The sequence below is a fragment of the Platalea leucorodia genome, assembly GCF_965183815.1.
Source record: "Platalea leucorodia genome assembly, chromosome: 1".
Classification (NCBI taxonomy): domain Eukaryota; kingdom Metazoa; phylum Chordata; class Aves; order Pelecaniformes; family Threskiornithidae; genus Platalea; species Platalea leucorodia.
Genome location: NC_138823.1, coordinates 28,080,173 through 28,100,626, shown reverse-complemented (window position 1 = coordinate 28,100,626; position 20,454 = coordinate 28,080,173). Strand labels below are relative to the sequence as shown.

The window sequence follows — 20,454 nt, the reverse complement described above, 5'->3', positions numbered from 1 at the left end:
TAGTGCATTTGCCCAGAATCTTTACATCTTCAGTCTATGTCTGTGCTTTTTCTTATGCAAGCCCTTATGCCTGGGACCTAATGGATATTATCAGCATACTCTTTGGCACACTGAAATTTATTATTTTGGCAGCTGTTCCTTAGTCTGATTCCAGCCTATGTGCCGTGTGCCAATAAATCAGGCTTTTTTCAGCTTTTTGCATTTGATTCAGTCCATCCATGTCTGTTGTCATGTGTGTCCTTCCACTACCTTGTTTTCTCTGTGTATAGGGCAATATTTTAGCACTTAAGTGCTCTGAACCAAACCTTTTACAGCAGATATGGACTATCAGTTCCTTCCAAAAAGGCAAACCACACAGCAAGTCCCCAGGAGCAGGTGAGCTGGGAGGAGGACCTACATTTACGCTGCCTTCCCACTGTGTTTGCTTCAACCACGCAGGGGACTGTGGCCTGAGTGAGGCACTTTAAGGCTTTAAGTTCTTCAAAGGCAGCCAGATTTCAAAAAGACATAAAGGGCTGTCTCAACTCCCATGAGGGATTTAGGCAGTCAGCTCCCATTGAGAACTGTGAGGGCCTGGATGGGGCTGTGTTTTTGGCCCTTGCCTTTCCCATGGCAGAAGTGACTGCTTCATTTTGAGCACTGCCATTTCCTAGTCCCTGTTGTACCTTCCTGGGGAATAAATACTTTCTGCCACAGGGGATTTTTCTGTTTATTGGTTTCACTTGTTGTTATCTCTTCTCTCTTTGCTAATTTTTGCCCTACAAGGGCAGAGGACTGTTCTCATAGAGCCCCAGACCCTAAATAAACCAACTGCCCTGGCAGTGTGCACATTGCCGGCCTGGAGGCAGGCTGGGCACCGTCTGGTTGGGCTGGGACAGTGCCATGGGCTCTGCCTTCCAAATTCCATCCTGCCAAGCTGAAGCCCAGGATGAGCTTTAGCCCAGTGCGGGTTTTTCCCTCCAATTGCCATGAGCTCTTCCATGTGGCTCTTCCAATTGCCATAAGCCCTAGAGCTGCCATTCAGCCATACGAGCTCCATCTGATGTGCCTCCTGCTATGGAAAGACAGCTTTGGTGGTCCTCCATGGGTCCCACAGGAACATTTAACTGCTAGGAGAGGCTCACAGTCCTAAAAAGAAGCCTGAAATAGGTGGGAGCGGAAGTTGTTTTGTTACCCTCCACCATTTGCTGGCATCTCTGAGAGACATCTCTGCTCCTCTGCATCACCATAACTTCCTTCACTGGCTGCACACTCACCATTTGCCATTGTCTTTGGGCACCTAGACTCCAAGTACATACATACCCTTGTTTATTATTTGCTTGATAATCTTTTCACTCACTGAAGGCATCTTTCAACTCAAAAAGAGAGTATGTGTGTGGCTTTCCATCAGATATACTGTTGTCTAGTGAAGTTATAAGCTATCCAGAATATGTCCTGGAGATTACTAGTGTTTCTGGAGCAGACTGGCTAGGCGATATCACTTGGGCCTATTTTACACATAAAAACATCTATTCAATAGAGAGGTGAATTTTACTGAAATAAATATAAAAACGCAATTGTAACTCAAAGGAAGGCTCCCCTAAAACACCGTGTAAATATATTTCTAAACTTGCATGTGCTACATGGGGACATTCATTTTATTGTTTATATTTTTGTCTGCCAGTCAAGAGTGTTTTGGCTCCAAGGAGGACAGGCAACTGTGCCTGTTTTTGAAGAAATCCTTCTTGTGAAAGACCTCAGAGAAGATACACAAAAGCAAGCAAGGCTTGCAAAACAGCTTCTTTGAGATAAGGTTGCCAAGGCAAATGCTGCTGAAGGTTCATTTGTCTGAGGGATGCATGGCTTCAGAGAAGTTTGTCTTTCATGAATCAGCCATCCCCTGTCGCTTTGCCAGTGGCAAGGATTGAAGCATCTGTAACAGAGGTTTCTGCTCAACTGCTCTGAAGCACTTAAACCAGACAGTATTTATCTGGGCGCTCCGAAGGCAGCGAGGTGTGCCCCAGGGAGGCGGTGCTGAGGATGCGTAACGCAGCCTTTAAAATAAAAGCCATTCTTGACACTTGAAAAAAAACCTGGCTAGGCAAGCATGTCTTCAATTAAACAGCACAAGGAGCACTTATTAAGGGTTGGATCTGAGCTTCATCTGAGCACTGAGGAAGTGCAGGGGTGGCCTGGGCCACCAGGAGCTGAATCCCCAGCTGCACTAGCAAAATAGATATCCTCATACAAAATCAGAGGAATGCTGTGGAGAATCAGAGCTTTTTTCAGTGAACATAACTCTATGAAGTCTGTAGGTAACCAAATAGGTTGAAACCTCCTTGGGTTTTGCCAGCAACAAGCTCAGTGATGTGTCAGTCAACGTCAATAACATTCAAAATGTTATTGAGAATAAATAGCAATGAAGCAAAAGGCAATGTCTGCTCTTGGATGATAAAATTTAAAGAAAATAGCTAAAGTGCCCAATCTGGCTGTCGGCAGATCATTGATTTTCTGGATTGATGTAAAGCCAATGACCCTGAAGAACAGAGATAAACAGACAGATGTTTCAGGTTTTGTGTCATACCCAGACTGTTCTATGAATAAACTCATAATATGTTTATCTCAGGGAAGTTGCCAAAAATCAGTAGTTTCTTGAGTATGTTCTGTATAACTTGCATGCAAACCACCCTTCCTAGCAAAGGCTAAAGCTGCAGAGGCAGTTTGATTAAACAATTGATTGTATCTGTATGAGCCAAAGGAAGCATAGCTGTGAAAAGCAGCTCATTTCAACACGCTCAGTATTTGATATTCCTTCTCCATAACCAGTGCCAAATGGCAGATGTATTTAGATTCTCAATTAGGTAATCATGGCAGCTCTGTCAAAGAAAATTGCCTACCTTCAACACAGCATTGTGCCATCTTGGTTTTTAGCTCTTGTAGATCTTGACATTTTATTTTGATCGTAACGATGATTATCTCCAGCTACAATCTGTCTTTTCATATTAAATATTTCAAAATGTTTTTGTTGAAGCAGACATTTAATTTGTACAATTTTGAAACCTCTTGAAGATTACATATTTGAAACCACATATTCAAGTCAAAGAAATTATGAAATAATAGCAAGTGAAAGAGTGAGGAAACTCCTCAGCTCTACTCTTCAAATCTGCATACTGCAGTACAGCATGTAGTTACAGGATTCAGATACTGCCTTTATAATAGATTCACCACTATAAAATTAGGCCACAATATGCTGTAAAATAGTCTAGTGCTTAGGATATCTTAGTCTTATCCTCTACAGTTGTTTAGTGCCCCACGAGTGATTCAGTATGTTACTGAAGGAAGAGAGAGAGACATGTAAACTTAAATTTAGTGCTACCCAAAACACAGTTATGAAGTGTTAGGCTTTGAAAATATTCTTTATGCTTCATGCAAAGAGTCAATCAGTTTAGATAATTTATTACGTAACTACTGTTTAACCATTCACACTTCTTCTAAATAAAGGCAGCGGATCTTCTTCCTTTGGCTTTTCTTTGCTGATTATCAGTCTTGCATTTAAAACTCACTAGTCAATGAGGAACAAATTGCCCTAACTGTTTTAATGAAGTTACAGATTTGCCTCATCCTGACCCATGCACTTCTGAAGTTATACCTGTACAGCAAAGAAAAGAGGACAGTTGTCCTTCAGGACAGAAGCAAATGTCAGCTGTTGCTGAGGGATCCCTGATGAAATCTCATGGACTTCTGTGGGGTCAGATTTCCATTTGCAAACTTCTGTCTTTCATTTTTTCAACATCCTGCTGACAAGCATTGGTTGGTTTCTCACATCACCTTCTATACAATGTCATTCAAAGCCCCATCCAGGCTCTAGATCATTTCAGCATGCAGAATTCTCTTATATATCTTCCTTTAATTGATTCCTTCTCCTCAGCCTTGAATCATATACTCAGGAAAAAAATAGTTGTTCTGACTGTCATATGTTGTTTAAATAGTCATTGTGATATGATTAGCAGCCAGAGTGGACAAAGTGTAATGCTCCTTGCACCCCAGAGCCCTACTTTCCAAAACAGACAATAGCCTAAGTCTGCCACTTCTGTCACTGCAGCCATGGCCACCCTGTGGGTGGGAGAAGCTGTCCAAATTGCAGCACATTTTCTCCATTTCTGATGTCACTAATTAAAAAAAAAAAAAAAAAAAAAAAGCGTGGAAAATCTGCTGTATAGCAGCTTCTCTGGGATTATCAGACATGCATAAGTGAGGTGAGATACAAGTACGGTCCCTTCTTCAATGAAATGCTGTAGTAGTTATTGGAATACCCTTTAGAAAGTATTGATGGTTGTGCAGAGTTTGATCTGATAAAAGGAGGGTAGAGCCTCAATCTGAAGTGGTAACATCCTGAAAATACCAGAAGAATTAATCTGCTTAACACGTCATCTCAAGGATTTTGCCTGATGTAGTCAAGGGCTTGCTATAATTAAAGCTAACTTAAGAAACAAATGAAACAGACTCCACTAAATAATGTAGCAGAGATTGTAATAAGGACTTTCTCCTCTTGAATTAATGTACATCCGATTACGGTTCTTCTAAATGTTATCATATGGTATTTCCCCACCCTCTGTGTCCCATTAGTCCTGTAGGCACTTCCCAACTACAGGAACATGTTATTGATGATGATCAGGACCCACGTGGCGATGATTGGTTTTGTCCCAAACGAATGAGAAGAGCAGATAGATACTTAGAAAACTAAGTTCTTCGTAATTAAACTTCTTCATAGTTGGGCTTCACTGTATATTAAATGGCCAATTCAAACTCCATTTGAAAATCCATCTGAAGATTTTGACTGACCTCTGATATATGTCCAAACCAGTTTTCCTTTCCTATATTTTGGTGTAATCTCCAGGTGAATTACATGCTGGCAAATAGAAATTTATTATTTTCTATGCTGACCAAGAAAATGAGCTGAAATTCTTTCCAGCAGAAGAGGACATAAAGCTGGCTTCCTGTGAAAGTCAAACTGTTTTTTAATTTATTTTTTTAATTGCACAGCAAGCATAGAGCTTTTTGAGAAAGGTATATTTTATGAAGAAAGAGAGAATCAAAATGCTGCAAACCAGTGCAGTGTATTGATTAGTGCCCTTAGCTAGAGAGGAGAGCCAGGGTCAGATCCCTGCTGCTACTGAATTGTGCACTTGAGTCTCAGTCTCCCATGTGGGAGGCAGGGAGCAGAGGAAAGAAAGAGGAGGAAAAGGAAAGGGAAATAGATAGCTCTAGATAGCTGAAGAAATTTTCATTGAACTAACACGCTCCTTCAACAAATGTTTGCTTTTGCATTTCCCTGGATTTTCTCTGTCCCACTCAGTCTCAGGGGGTCACTGGTCTTCCATGCAGAGGTGAGGAGATGGGCAGGGAGCACGTAGGGGTAGCATGGGGCAGGACAGGGAGAAGCCACGGTGAATGGGATCAGGGCAAAGACAGGACTGTATTGATGTGTTTGTCAGTAGAGACTTACCAAAACCGAACTATCTTTGCTTGAAAGATAAGGAGGAGGGAGAATAACAGAGTTACCAGGCAAACTGAGAACTCTGATACAACAACCGATGCATTTAGCATCATGTTCTTTCTGTGTATTGATCAAATATGTAAAGTTTCTACATTTAATCTGAAGAGCTAGAGGGTTTTAGTAGTTTCCTGTTCTACTGCATGAAGTAAACAAGCAAAACCATAAATGAAACTAAGGCACTTTCCATTTCTTCATTGTTTCAGATGATGGAAAACTGTCCTTTGATGAATTCAAAGCTTACTTTGCTGATGGAGTTCTGAGTGGAGAAGAACTGCATGAACTTTTTCACACCATTGATACGCACAATACTGAGTAAGTGCCCCTTTCTTACAATTACAGTGCTACTCTCTGTACCTGAGAATGGAAAAAAGGCATCAGGCTGATTTTAAAAAACAAGTCTAAGAAGAAAGCTGCTTCAGGGAAGCTAGGCTGTGTCATACGGCTCTGAACTGTACAAGTGAAGTGTTTCTAAACCTGGGAGAAATACCTGCATGTTCCAATAAATGTGATTTGGGTACTGAGAACACAGGGTAGAAACTGGATGTCTTCTGTGTTCCCCATCTATGATAGAAAGGACAAGGGGCTGTGGCCTTCTTCAGGCCTAAATATGATTTCCTCAATTCTTGATCCCACTTTGCTAATTCATTACCTGAGATGAATACTTGGACCAGATGTTGAGCAGGAAAAAAAAATAAATTAAGCAATCATATATAGTAAAGAGCAGAAAAAGCCATCTTGTCTGGTGCTGGCATGGTAATTGTGTTGGTGCTGTCACTTAGGCTGCTTGGATATCCCCATCTTGGTTGGGCTTAACAAGGCCACAGGGAAATGAGCTGACAGGAACTTCATGAAGTTCAACAAGGAGAAGTGCAAAGTCCTGCACCTGGGGAGCTACAAGCCCATGCACCAATATATGCTGGGGGCCACCCAGCTGGAAAGCAGCTTGGCAGAAAAGGACACGGGGTGGACGCCAAGTTGAATGTGAGCTAACAACGTGCCCTTGCAGCAAAGACGGCAAATGGTATTCTGGGCTGCATTAGACAAAGTATTGCCAGCAGGTGAATGGAGGTGATCCTTCCCCTCTAGTCAGCATTGGTGAGGCCACACCTGGAGTCCTGTGTCCAATTCTGGGCTCCTCAGTACAAGAGAGGCATGACATGCTGGAGAGAGTCCAAAGAAGGGCCACAAAGATGATTAAGGGACTGGTGCATCTCACATATGAGGAAAGGCTGAGAGAGCTGGGACTGTTTAGCCTGGAGAAGAGAAGGCTCAGGGGGACCTCATCAATGTATATAAATGCCTGAAGGGAGGGTGCAAAGAGGAAGGAGCCAGGCTCTTCTCAGTGCTGCCCAGTGACAGGACCAGAAGTAATGAGCACAAACCCAAACACAGGTGGTTCCCCCTGAACATCAGGAAACGCTTTTTTTACTGTGAGGGTGACCAAGCACTGCCATAGGTTGCCCAGAGAGGTTGTGGAGTCTCCATCTTTGGAGATATTAAAAAGCCATCTGGATACAGTCCTGAGCAACTGGCTCCAGGTGGCCCTGCTTGAGCAGGGAGGTTGGCCCAGATGACCTCTAGAGGTCCCTTCCAACCTCAACCATCCTGTGATTTTATGACTGAAGAAGAGAATTAATTTCCGTTTTATTTGCTTTCTGGCCATCAATAGTTATTCACAGCAGGGCTCCTGTTTACTGTTAATTAGGAGGGTGTTACTAAGCTAGTGGTTTTTAAATCAGACTATTCCTGTGGTAGAGAAGGTCCTGAGGAGAAGCCATTTATTGATTTCACTAAGAGGTTATGAAGACATCGTGTGGTAATCATGGAGTGAGTTGTGGTTCTGGTTACAAGGAGCGAGTACACAGTAAGTCAGTATTGCTTCACATGGTGGAGCAACAAGTATTAAGATGCTATCACAGCCCTGCTTCCTGTGTTTACTGCAAGAAAAGGCAGGAGCAGTGTAACAGGACCTTATCTTATCCAATGCTAAACTGCACTGTGTCTCTGGGTTTTTTACCTTCCACAGGGAAATTGTAATGTAATTCATCTGCTTCGTAAACATCCAGGCACTAACTCACAGTGAGCTATTAGAAGCCTTGTTCCTCAGATGCATGAGTTTGGCAATCACCTTAATACTTTAGGACTTGCACATTGCGCCAGGTAGCTCCAGACAGGCCTTTCCCCTTGGCCAGTTCTTCCTGACAGTGACTTTCATATGGCTTTCTCTCTTTTGGTTGTGTCGTGGTTTAACCCCAGCCAGCAACTAAGCACCACACAGCCGCTCGCTCACTCCCCCCACCCCAGTGGGATGGGGGAGAGAATTGGAAACGTGAAAGTGAGAAAACTCATGGGTTGAGATAAGAACAGTTTAATAATTGAAGTAAAATGAAATAGAATAGTAGTAATAATATTAATTATTAATATAATTATAATAATTAATAATAATATACAAAGCAAGTGATACACTATACAATTGCTCACCACCCGGCGATCAATGCCCAGCACGTCCCTGAGCAGCGATCACTGCCCCCCAGCCAACTCTCCCCAGTTTATATACTGAGCATGACGTCATCTGGTATGGAATAGCCCCCTGGCCAGTCTGGATCAGCTGTCCTGGCTGTGCCCCCTCCCAGCTTCTTGTACACCAGGCCGAGCATGGGAAGCTGAAAAGTCCTTGACTAGTGCAAGCACTACTTAGCAACAACTAAAACATCAGCATGTTATCAACATTATTCTCATACTAAATGCAAAACACAGCACTATACCAGCTCCTAGGAAGAAAAATCAATGCTATCCCAGCTGAAACCAGGACAGGATGTCTGTGTCACAGCATCGCGCCCCTCCTTGTTCCCCTCTTTCTCAGCTTCTACCAGTCCTCCTCTGCAAACACCCAATTGCCAGGACAGTTGTGTGTCACTAGCCCCAAATGCCAAACCGAGCCCAAGTTCATCATCCTGGTGGCCTGTCCATGACATTAAATTATTAAACCACTTCACCTTTTCCAGAAATTATGAAGAAAGAAATCAATGGAAGTCTGAAATCTGATCAGTATTGAACAGGGGTATGCTAGGGAACACGTATCTCAATTTATGATCTTTTATGAACAACTTCCAGGAAGATAAACATCAAAATTTTAAAAAAGTTTCTAGGTTTTCATTAGCCAATATACAAATCTTTTTTGGTAAAAAAACAATAGTTAAATGAATTCAGGTATTAACTATTCAAAGTGTTGCTTATTTCAAGCCATCTAAATATACAGTCTATATGCAGAACCACATTTCTTTGCTGTCTTAAGAGCTTGGTTGCTTTTTTATAAACATGTATGAAGTACTGTTCACAAACAGTATTGTCTGTGTGATTATATGGAGCCATGAAATGCCTGCAGTTAGGAATCCTTTTAGATCTATTCTCTGCAGTCCTAAAAGTATTCACATAGGCACCTGATTCATGTAAACAGAGGAATATATCCCCTAGGAGTAAATGCCTAAATAACTCTGGATTTGTTTTTCAGCTCTGATCTCACTTACGTTTCTGTAAATCAGGCATAATGTCCGCAGAATCATTACATTTAAGCCAGCACAAAATGGAAGTATGGAATTGAACTCCTAATCCCAAGGCCATCCTAAAGCATCCAGTAAACCATTTTGTGTTAAAGACTCTTGGTACTAGGATTCAACAAAACAGAGAATCAGGTTTCCCAGATGTATCATTTCCTTAAAAGACAACACAGGAGAAGAGGTAATATAACCAGGTTATCTCTTATCATAAGGAAAGAAGAGAAGGCTGTCATTATTTCCCTAAATTCTCATCTTTCCCTAATTTGTCAAAAGTACTTATGTGCTATAAATCCAAAGCAGAAGGTTGCAGAAATACTGCTAAATAAATAGGTACCGTGTACAGAAAAAAATAAGTGTAACATTTTAATTTCCTCAGGTTTCTTAAAATCAGTGGCAAAGACTGAGAAACAAATATGATCTTCAACAAATACAATGCATGCAGTCTACTTAATCCTAGCAAAATTAATCACATGCTTCTTAGAACACCATGGGAATTTGCTTAGCAGATTAAGGGCCTTCACACAAATTTTTAACCCAGAGTCACAGACTCATTTCAGAGCCAAAGACTCATTCATACAGCTTTGGACTTCCTCATGTGTACCACGTATCTGCATGAGAGTGGTTTTATTTTACCATGATTCCATTTGCTGCACTTGTCAAGGAGCATCCGCATAAGGGCAAATATCCTTGATGACTATGTAAGATTTCTAAGAAAAAAAGACAGATGTTCTACATCTATTTTTCATTTCTTTGTAAAGCTTTTCTTAATTTGTAAAATATTCTTATTTGTAAACTTTTTATTATTTGTAAACCTTTTTCTCTTTAGCAGAGAATATCTGGACCTGAAAAATATGTAGAAAAGTGAGAATAACATAATGTTTTTCCTCCTGGGAGATAGGCATACCTGAAGAATAGGTGCGACTTTGTCAAATGCTACAGTTATTAGCTGAGAACAGGTAATGGAACTGGCACAGCAGCCATCTGAGAGAGAGATCATTCTCGCTGTCCAGGAAAAGCCTGGGAAAAAGCAGGGCACAAAAGTCACAGAGAATACATACTGTGAAGGATCATATTTTCATGTATTTCAGGGAATTGAGCAGGTGGAAGACTAAGAAAACCTACTAAATTACCTTTTCCAACCAGAAGAAAGGGTGCTTCCTATTGACTGGTTAACATTTGTTATAGAGTAGAACCTAGATATAGATAATAAGAAAACATGCTTAAAGCTTAGATTTAAAACAGCAACAAGAAGATTTTTGAATATGTTTTTTCATGAAGTCTTTAACTGATAAAAGGCTTAGTGCCTGACTTTGCAGCTGAAAAGTATTCTACACCACTTGATCTTTCTCTTTAACAGAAGCAAATATGTTTTAAAGCCTTTCACAAAGCACCTTTGAAAGCTTTTGAGAACCCTGTCATCAGGCAGGCAGCAAGATGGAGCATGCCAAATATCAGATGGATATAGCAATGAGAGACAGCTTGGACAGTATCATATAAATTCCTTGTTAGTATAGCTTTCCAGCAAAAATCACATGAAGCAGATATAATAAGGAGGCAAAAACTTTACTCACTGCCATTTGCTGAAAAGGACAGATTATGTAAAATGTCTCAAATTAACCAGCTGACTAAGAAAAGTAGCAAAATGTTCATTGAACCTTGGGAAATTTTGTAATGTAAGCATTAGGAGAATCATGAACATATCACACAATCCCCAAACTACCTATTTTGTGATGTTTTCACTTGAAAATTACCAAAGGGAATGAAATGAAAATCATAGTTTGTTCTTATAATTCCCAAGTAGTTTATGGCTGGTTTTTAGTAGAGGAGGGTGAGAAATTCTACTCGGTTGTGTATCTAGTAGGAGATTTGCACAGATTATTTTGTCTCTCTCATCCAGTTAAAATACAGATGCTGTCAAACTCTGGGCAAATCATTTATCTTCTCTCTGCTTCACTTCAGTATTTACAAAATGCAGACTGTAGTTCCTTATCCCGTAAATATTTCATAAGCATTGAGATTATGCAGTGATTCACACTACACATAAATGCCTAGGACAAATGGTTAGGGAAGCATGTCATGATCCACTAGATCATTTCTTGTAGTAGCTCAAGATTTCATACCCAGTTTGTCACAAGAACAGACTTTGGGTTGTTTCCACCTGCATTAAATCTTTTAGCTCTGCCAGCATTCAAAACTTCACTGTCTGTGTGCATGAGTCTTTGTACTTCAAAGCCTGAAGATAAAAAAGGAGAGGTGGCCTTCGGGTGATATCCATGGGCCACAAGCTCAGGAAAACTGAATTCCCTTCTCAGCTCTGCTGTAGCAATCTTTCAAAAAAAAATATTCAAAGCATAAAAGACTTACAGTGGCTTAACACTTTCAAGGGAACTAAATTAACCAGGTATTAAAAACCCCTGTTACATGGGTCCTAATGTCAGTCTTCTTGAAGAGAGATTTAGAAGATTATTAACTTTTGAAAAGGCCAAGCCAAGCTCATGTAACATATCTGTTACAAAGCAGATAGGCTATGGAAGACTGCTAAAATGAGAATTACCATTTTCGGTGTGATAGCAGGGCAAATAATAGGGGGTTTAACTTCCCAGTAATTAGAGTTGTGTCTGCCTAACACTATGATCTCTGCACCTTGCTCTTTGGTGCAGAAAGGTGTTATCTTTTTCCAAAGTAAAAGAAGAGTCAATTGGTACTGCAGTGACCATAATCACCAGGAAAAAAAGATGAGTAGGAATTAGTTACCACCGCATAAAGTTTCCCAGAGATAGGTTGAATAGGAGTTCATTATGCCAGGATGAATTTATACTTACAATTTGTCTAGATCCTAAAGTACAGGTTATTTGTTCAGGGCAGATCATTGCTTTTACTGAAAATTTGCATTAGCTAAGGATCTTTCCTCAGTACATCATTTGGACATATATTTGGCAATTTATGAATGTACTTATCTGTAGACTGGCTATTTTTTCCTCTCTATTTCATAAAATCTACATTACCATTTTATAACATTTTAAATAGTAAATAAATATGAGTAAAGACACGCCGTACAAATTGATTGCCTGATTTTTTTAACTTCCTTTCCTTTTTCCTTTTGATACAACCAGAAACAAATGTATAAGTTAATATATACCAGGTACAACATTGATTAATAATGATGCTATCACTATCTAAACAACCAAATTAGGTAGTGTGTCCATGCAAAAAGGAAGTTATTTTTTCCTATATATTAGTACTGCTACAATGTTTTACCTTTCTTGAAGGTGTTTTAATACAAGAATGATATTTGCAAGAACTGGCAATCAAAAAGATAAGTTGTAAACAATTAAATTTGTGGCAGGGTCTTCTGTCCACTGAACCATAAGCCAATACAATAATTAGTTTATAGGCCAACTGCTAGATATACAGAGTTACACAGAAATTCCCCCCATGGGCAGACTAGCTCATACCTGTTCACAAGGCCTTAACATAAGTTGTTTTTTTTTTTTTTAAATCCTCCTATGACCACAAAGAAACAAGAGGACACTGGGCCAATGCGCCACTGTGGTGATCCAGTGAATGTCAGTCTCCTGTTTGGTAATGAAGGCAGGGAGATAATACCACCAATTAATTCATACATTAAATTAATTTTAACATTCTTCAGTAAAACAAGCAACTTCTGAGTATTCAGCTTCAAAAGCTACATAAAGAGACAGTAGAATGCTTTGATTAGGCCATACAACTAGCATTCCTGATGTGTAATTAGCACAAGGTGACTGCTTTAGGGGGACAGCAGTTAACTATTCTTACTTAAATGCAGTTTCCAGTATTGTCGTTACTTCAGATTGAAGCTGAAAGCCAATTAGGCATTGGACTTCCACTGAAAGTCACTTCCATATGTGCTTTCCAGGATCTCATGAAACCTTTGGGCAATCCCTATTCAATCACATACCATTAAATAGTATAAAGAAGCTGTTACAGAGAGTTCCCACTCAGATGGCCTCACTCTGTTAGTGTAAGAAAAGGCTTTGTGTTGATGCAGCCATGATTAGGTCTGGGCTGTTACAGCCAGGTCTCCAGGTTCTTGTTTCCTAGTATGCACTTAGCACTTGCATCTACTGCAAAGTGGTGTCTTGCATTGAAAGACCCTTTAAAAAAATGAAAATATAGGCAAGAAATGAAGAGCAGTGATTATTAAAGACTTAAGCTTCAACCTAAAGTTGTACAATGATTCTTCTCCCCTTATTCATAATGGTTTAAGTGTTTTGCAGATAGCCCAGAAATAAGCACACTATAACCATCTGGGCAACATCTTAATCTCTATTGAAGGTATCAAGAGACCAAGGTGGATCCCCATAGTGTGCTCAGTAGGAGCCAAGCCACCACAGTACAAGTTAGACCAACATGAGGGCATGGCTGTGAGCAGGGAAGGAGCAAGAAGAGCTTATCTTCGCCTCTTGATTTGACACATACTTGATGTGACATCTGTGTTAAACATCTATAATGTCACAGTTGGGAGCTTGTCAGTGCTTGTCCTGAGACCACAAAAAAACCTCAATGTACTCTACTTGAAAGCTGAGCTAGCCTTTTCGGAAGAGTTTTGTGAGGGTGAAGGAAACCCAGTGCGGTTCCTCACCCCTCTCTTCCCCTACAACCTCAGCTCCAAGCTACACAGTGCTCAGCAAGGCTCTGCAGGGCTGATGGGAGCAATGGGAAGGGTGTTGGAGGCAAATGCAGGTGCTGCAAAGGCACCAGAAATCTTTCCCAGGGCTGGCAAGGAGAGTGACAACACACAGCTCACAGAGGACATGGTCTGCAGGTCATAGCTGAAGTAGTTTTGAAGCTGAAGACCCACATGCTCTGCTGTCTTGGAGCATCCTGGTTATTAACAACTCCTCTATCAATCGAACGGGAAACATTTTAGTTGCGTAGCAATTTGTACTATCATGGCATGAGTGTAAATCCATACACACAGCTCAAGGCAAAGGCTGTCAGGGACTAATGCTCAAAGCCACCTGAAGATAGAAGTGAGCTGGTGATGTTAACTACAAGAAACATTTTATGTTTTCAGAAATTGCAGACTTTTATGAAGGCAGTATCTGAGAAGTTTAAGGCTCAGGAGAGAAGCGTGGAGTTGTCTTGCAACCTTGAGCTTTGTGTTTCTTGACTTATTCTCCTAAGCACTATTTTTAAGAGCACATTGGACCACAAGAATATGTTACAGATTAAATAGGAAGAAGAATCATGGATGTAACTGTCTTTGCTGACTTTCCACTTGAAAAACACTGAAGAATTTTTTGGTGTTATTTCCATTGCTATTTCATTTCTTGGCCCTTTTGAATCACTAATCATAATGTACACACCAAATCCAAATCTGAAGATCTTCCTCCCATATTTGCATCTAATCAGGAACAAAAGTCATATTTTTATTGTAAACTTGATATTTTAAAAGTACTTTAATAATGTGTACATCATTCCTACTACCTAGTTTATATCTTTAAATTTCTATGAGCTCTCATCTGGTTTCTAAATCCAACATGTATGTATGTTCAGTGCAGCTGCCTGGGGGTCGTAATATTGCTGAAGAAACTATATAAACTCCAAATTATCCCAACTCAGAACACCCTAACTTGTGGGGTTAGCATGCTCTAAACAATTAATAGATTGCATTACCTGGACTTCACATCTGCCTTTACTGAGTGCTAAACAGCTTGCATGCAAGAGAGTATTGCAGCATGGTTCAGCTTCAGAGGAGGTAGTTCTGCAGAAATATAGCTGTTTTGTTTACATGTGTCATTGCCTGAATAATTGCACTGAAAGTACAGAAAAGTATCAGCAGCACAGGTTTTTTATACACGGAGAGAAGTATGCAGGAAAAGTTTTAAATTTGTGGCTTATGGGGTGAATGCTTTTACAGCTCATTTCCTTGGTAAATCTGCCCCTGCTTAATTTTAATGTCAACTGACAAGCCCGTGTTTCATGTTGACATGGTTAATGGTTTAGCGAATAGGTTTTAGCAGTAATTGCAAATGTAAACCTCCCTTTTACACTTCTCCCTTCCCTCCCCCCACTCATAACTTTCATGGAAATTGTTTTTGCATAATGGCATCTTCAGGGAAAAAGGTTTCAGAAGACAATGAGAAGATTTGGCAAAGTTACAAACTAAGAGTATGTAGAGGATCTCAAGGGGATTCAGTCTGCAGCACTGCTGGAGAGATAGTGTGGTAAATGATTCACTGATTACTGACTCATATGAGTCAGTGGGGAATCAGACTTGTTTTTCTCACTTTTCTCATTGGTAAAATGAAGTCCTCAGCCAGGACCTTAGTTACAAGGTAGGAGGGATGCTAGAACTATTGAGACAGACCTGGGGCACAGCCAACCTCCCAAAGGTAGGGAGGTCCCATTAAGCCTTTGTGTGTGGCACAAGTTAAAGAACTATGCACGAGCCAGACATGAGTTTGGTGAGGACCTGAGAGCCTCGGCCACCTACAGCACCAAGGTTATGCTGGGCATTTGAGAGAGTTTGTCATGCTGCATGTACTGCACATGTAGGGATGGGACCTGGCACTATGGAGACTCATCTACACTTACATGCGTCTAAGGCTCCCTCATAGTCAATGAAGTCACTGGCACCTAAGAAGTAATTCTGCTCACATAGGCTTCAGCACTCTTGCCCAGGCATAAGGCATTTAAGATGCTCCCACCTGAGACATCAGCCCAAGGTGGACAGGATGACACAGGAGAAGCAGTTGGGACATGGGTGGTGGTAGAAATGCTAGAGCATCTGAAACAACACTAGATGCCTATGTTATATCCAACTACTCAGGCTCCTGCTAGCTGGTGTACTGAAAAAAACCCAACTCCATTGAATACACTGGGGCTCCTTTGTCTGGCAGGGGAGCTTGGACACCCAGCACACATATGGCCATCTACATTTGGGACTCAACCCCAAAGCAAATCCACGTCCCTGCCACCTGCCCAGGTCTTCATTAGCAGAAGCCCTAGTTTCTCCCTTGGGTCAAAAGAGGAATGCTGAAATCATCTTCCCTCATAGCAAACTCCAAAAGGATGCCAATTTGATGTCTGAGAGCAAGAGGCTGGTTAGCATTATCCTTGTAATCATGGGAACCCACCCGACTGCATTAGCCTGCAGCCCAGTACTGCGCGCTGAAACTAAAATGAAATGCATGTTATATGGGACCACAATGCTTCCTTCAAGACTCTGGTTGTAAAGATAATAATGACAAATCCTCAGTAGTTTAACAAGAGTCTAAGGATAGTAATTATCTGTGCCTTGGATGCTTTTCTTTTGTTTCAGTTGGAAGGCATATTTTCGTCTCATGCTATTGCTGATTTATCACAGTGCAATACAAGTACGCAGAAAAAAATAATGAACTTCGAAGTACAATGAGGAAGAAAAGATTTATTAAAAACAGCATGACATAGAGACAGGCTCTTTAATTGGGTGAACTACAGATGAGTGAAAAGTGTTTTTTCTAAAAAGGAATTACTGAATGCAAACAGTTGCAGGAGGAAAAGAATACATTGGGTTTTGACCATTTTTTAAAAACTAGATCCTTTAGATTAAATAAGAATTTCAGGCACATGGTGCAGCGCTGACATCAGAAAGGTGTTTTTGCTACTATTTAAGAGACATAATTGCAGCTATTGGCTTTAACTCTCAGACTTTTCAAGACAATTGCTACAGAAATCAGTTCGGAAATGAAGTACAGAGAAAAAGGCAAGATACTGGTCAGAATGAGCTGATTATACAGTTTAGTATTTCATGACTGAACAAAATAAGTGCACTGAGAATGATTTACACAGTCCTGATGCTAACAGATCCTCTGGTGAGACAGACAAGCTGCAAATAGAGTTGCTTGGAAATTTTCCATATGAATGGTTATTTTTAATGGGAAATTCAGTTTTCTGCAGAAAAAAAATTATAATCACTCACACTGGGAAAAATCAAACAGTAATGAGTAGTTTCAATTACATTGACCTAAATGGAGCTGATCTAGAATGTTTCATTTCAGTTCTTCAGAAGATGACATTGGCTTCCTAGCAGTGAGCTCATTGCTTAATCATAAGCGTAGTTTGAGGGCCTAGTCCCTTCCATAATCTGGGTTTCCCAAAGAACCACAGCACTTTTGGTATCTCTATCGACATGTGCATTTCCAAGGAGTTTAATAAACCAAAATAATTTAACCTCAGTTTTTAAAAAAAAAAAAAAATCATTTTGGGACAAAACCAGAAGTTGAAACATTATCATCTTCTCTGGGGTGAAGACTCAAATTTGCTCCTTGTAGCAAAAGAGCCACCATGATGTTGCCTCTTATCTGCTCCTTTAGGTTGGTATCATTCAGACTCTGCTAAAAAAAAATAATCATAGCTCTGCAGCCCTTGTACAGTTCTCTACAGATTTTAGCATGCACTGCAACTTTTAATAGTATTAAGACCCTTTTAGCAACACAGAGACTGTTATAGCTGGGATGATTAAGGTGGCTAGCCAGCTATGTAGTCATTGCATCCCTGTGAATCACTACCTAATGCAAAGGACTAAGGTCTTTTTTTTCAGACGAGTTGTTAGTCAGGAAAGAAAACTATTTTCTCCTGTAGTCCTGCCACACACAGAGCAGTGATGATTCTGAAGTTATCATTTGGCCTGGAGCTAAGCATAAGCAAACTAGGCAATTATTTAGTGCAGCAAAATGTGGAACAGCCGTGACCCCGCTGCCTGTGTCAAAGCCCAGAAAGCCAAGCTGGCTGCTGCCTTTGAAAGACCAGAGGGTGCACAGTCCAGCTAGTCCTGGGTTGAAAAACAGGAGCATCCTTGGGGCAGTGGAAAGTTTGGCTCCCCAGGGACCAGCCCCAGGAGCTCTTTCCCACTTTTACCCATTCTTCCTCCTCTCCCTTTTCTGTGGCAAGAGGCCAACACCTGGGCTTGTCTCAGCACCACATCCTACTGATGGCAAAAGGCATTTTGCCTCCACTGATAAGAAACCTTGAACAAACCTGAACAAAAAGGTCTTTGCTGTTGCAAAGGAGCTGTGAAGAAGAATATCTTTAAAATGGAAGTGCACACATAAGACTCCTTTGCACAATACCCTCTGTAGTGTTGGAGCACTTATCTCATTTTGCGGACTTGAAGTGGGATGGTATGCAGGCTCTCTTGTTGCAAAGAGCTTACAGCTTTTTGGCTGAGATTGTCCATGGATGACTATTCAGTTACCCTTGCACAGTCTAAGTAACACTTAATTCCTTTCAGTCACAAATTATATGCTTCTGCTTAACAATAGGAGATACCAGCCTCAAACTTTCCTCCCTAAAACCAAATTTAGCAAAGAGACATGCAAATGAGACCCAAAAAAGAGTTGGTTCAAGCCTCTGAAATAAATCCTTCTCATATCTGAGAATGAAGAGATATCTGAAGAAAGTGTTATCCTTCTCCAGCTATGATAATAATGGCAATGAATTTCCTAAATTAAGTTAGTTCATGAAGTCTTTCATATGGTATTGGATTCTTCAATAAAATAACTGCTTTAGATGCCAGAGTCCATACTTTATACATAATTCCTGTACTGAAGAGATGTCATTGCCTCTTCTTGTGGTCCAGGGAAAATATGCAGATCTTTTGCTGGTACCTCTGCTGAGAGGTGCCTTTCAGACCAGAGAACGGTATGTGTCAGGTCAGTGTCAGGGCTGTGGATCGGTGGGTTCACACCAGCAAATGGGTGGAATAGCTTTAACCTTCCCTCCTCCCTGGCTGGCCCCAGTCCACAGCTGACTGTGGTCGGCAGAAAAACATGATCACAGCTGCTTTGCACTCCTACATTTTGGGCCAGTTCCAGAGGCACCACAAATAGGCACTTTTGCCACAGTTCATTCAAGGGAATTTGCATATGTTTCTGTCACTGAGCAATGAGTATGATCAGATTTGCAGTGATCAGGACTGCTCAGTGGAATATTTGTAATAGTCCTTTAAAAATAGTTCATGTTATTAGGTAAAGAACATTTTAGACACAAAGTCAGATATGTAAAAGGACTACATTTAGTAGTCAGAAAGCAAATTGAGAGCAGGAGTTTAAAAAAAAATGATTGTGCCGATATGATGTGAATGCATTTGGCTGCACCCTAGCTTTGGCTGCCTATCACGAGTGGAGCACTGGCGCCTGGATGCGAGTCATCCAACAAATACTGCAAATAACATGTTCGGCGCTGCCAGGTTATAGGTCTAAGCAGAAGCATCCTTGGCATATGTATGCACTGAAATGATGAACAAGTGCCCACTACAAACCTGAGTATTGAGTTGCAGAAACAGCTCTCTGGTGTGCACCTCACTCCTGTACTATTAAATATATTCCAAAGTTCTTTAGTTGTTTCTGTAGCATCCTGCAGGGAGCTCAGAATTGTTTGTATACAGAAAAAGAATTTTTAGGTTTGTTCAGACTGTGTTTGAAGCAGCATGTTGTTATTTCCGAGAGAATGAAATAATTGGTGACACAAAATTATAGCTTCCCTGCCTAGAACAGCATCCCCTTCAAACAGGATGCCAAGAACAATGGAGCCTCAGAGGGTGTTTATAATAGAGAAGGAAATATTATAAGTATGCTAGACTGAAATCCATGCTCTTGATGTCATTTCTATGTTCTGTCACAGGCTTCCTGAAAGCTGCTGCACAAATCACTTTGGACAATAATTTTCTTGTTATTCAGGTGCCCAATTCTAACTGAAAATTAATTCAGCACCTAAATAGTTTTCCATTTGCAGCTGTGTCACCCCTGTCAATAGGACTAACAGCAATGTTCTGATGACAGCAACGCTGAAAGCCTCCGAGCCGCTCCCTTACTATATCGTTACACACTGCTGAGGATACTGCAGAAGAACAAGGATCAGAATGGATTTTAATATGAAATTTGAAAAGAGAGCATGAATTTGACTGGCTAACAATGTGAAAGGCTGTTTTAAACACAGTTATCAAGCTGTACATTAAGAAACGCAGGAATATCTTTTAGAAGAGAAGGCATTAGGGCAGATGATGTGAAAGGGCAGAAAATGCAGGGGCAATGAACAAAGATTAGGCATCATAACAGCAAACTCCTGTCATTTATCATCATCATCTGTCACTGCTTTTTGGCTGAGGCAGTTTTCCAGCTTTCAGCGTTTCAGTTTGCATTCAAGGAGTGAATGCCTGGACTGTTCCAAAAATGACTGCTGAACTGCAGAAGTGGTTGGTCAGACACGTCTGATCATTGATGCCATAGTGATCTGCAGTGAACAGCCTTAAGGAGTCGCAGACACTTTTTCCCATCACATAGTTTGTTGACCTAAAAGTTAAGTTTCTCAGCTTTAGCACCAATTCTTACAGACTAT

General features: G+C 40.7%; 1 protein-coding gene across 1 annotated transcript in view; it reads left to right on the top strand.

The window, feature by feature from the left end:
* NECAB1 (N-terminal EF-hand calcium binding protein 1) overlaps positions 1-20,454 on the top strand; it is a gene marked incomplete at both ends in the record, with an annotated part of 68,180 nt that overhangs the window by 10,898 nt on the left and 36,828 nt on the right. The window contains one exon of the mRNA XM_082315993.1: positions 5,740-5,848. Coding sequence (XP_082172119.1) covers positions 5,740-5,848 — 109 coding nt within the window. The remainder of the gene's footprint in view (positions 1-5,739; positions 5,849-20,454) is intronic.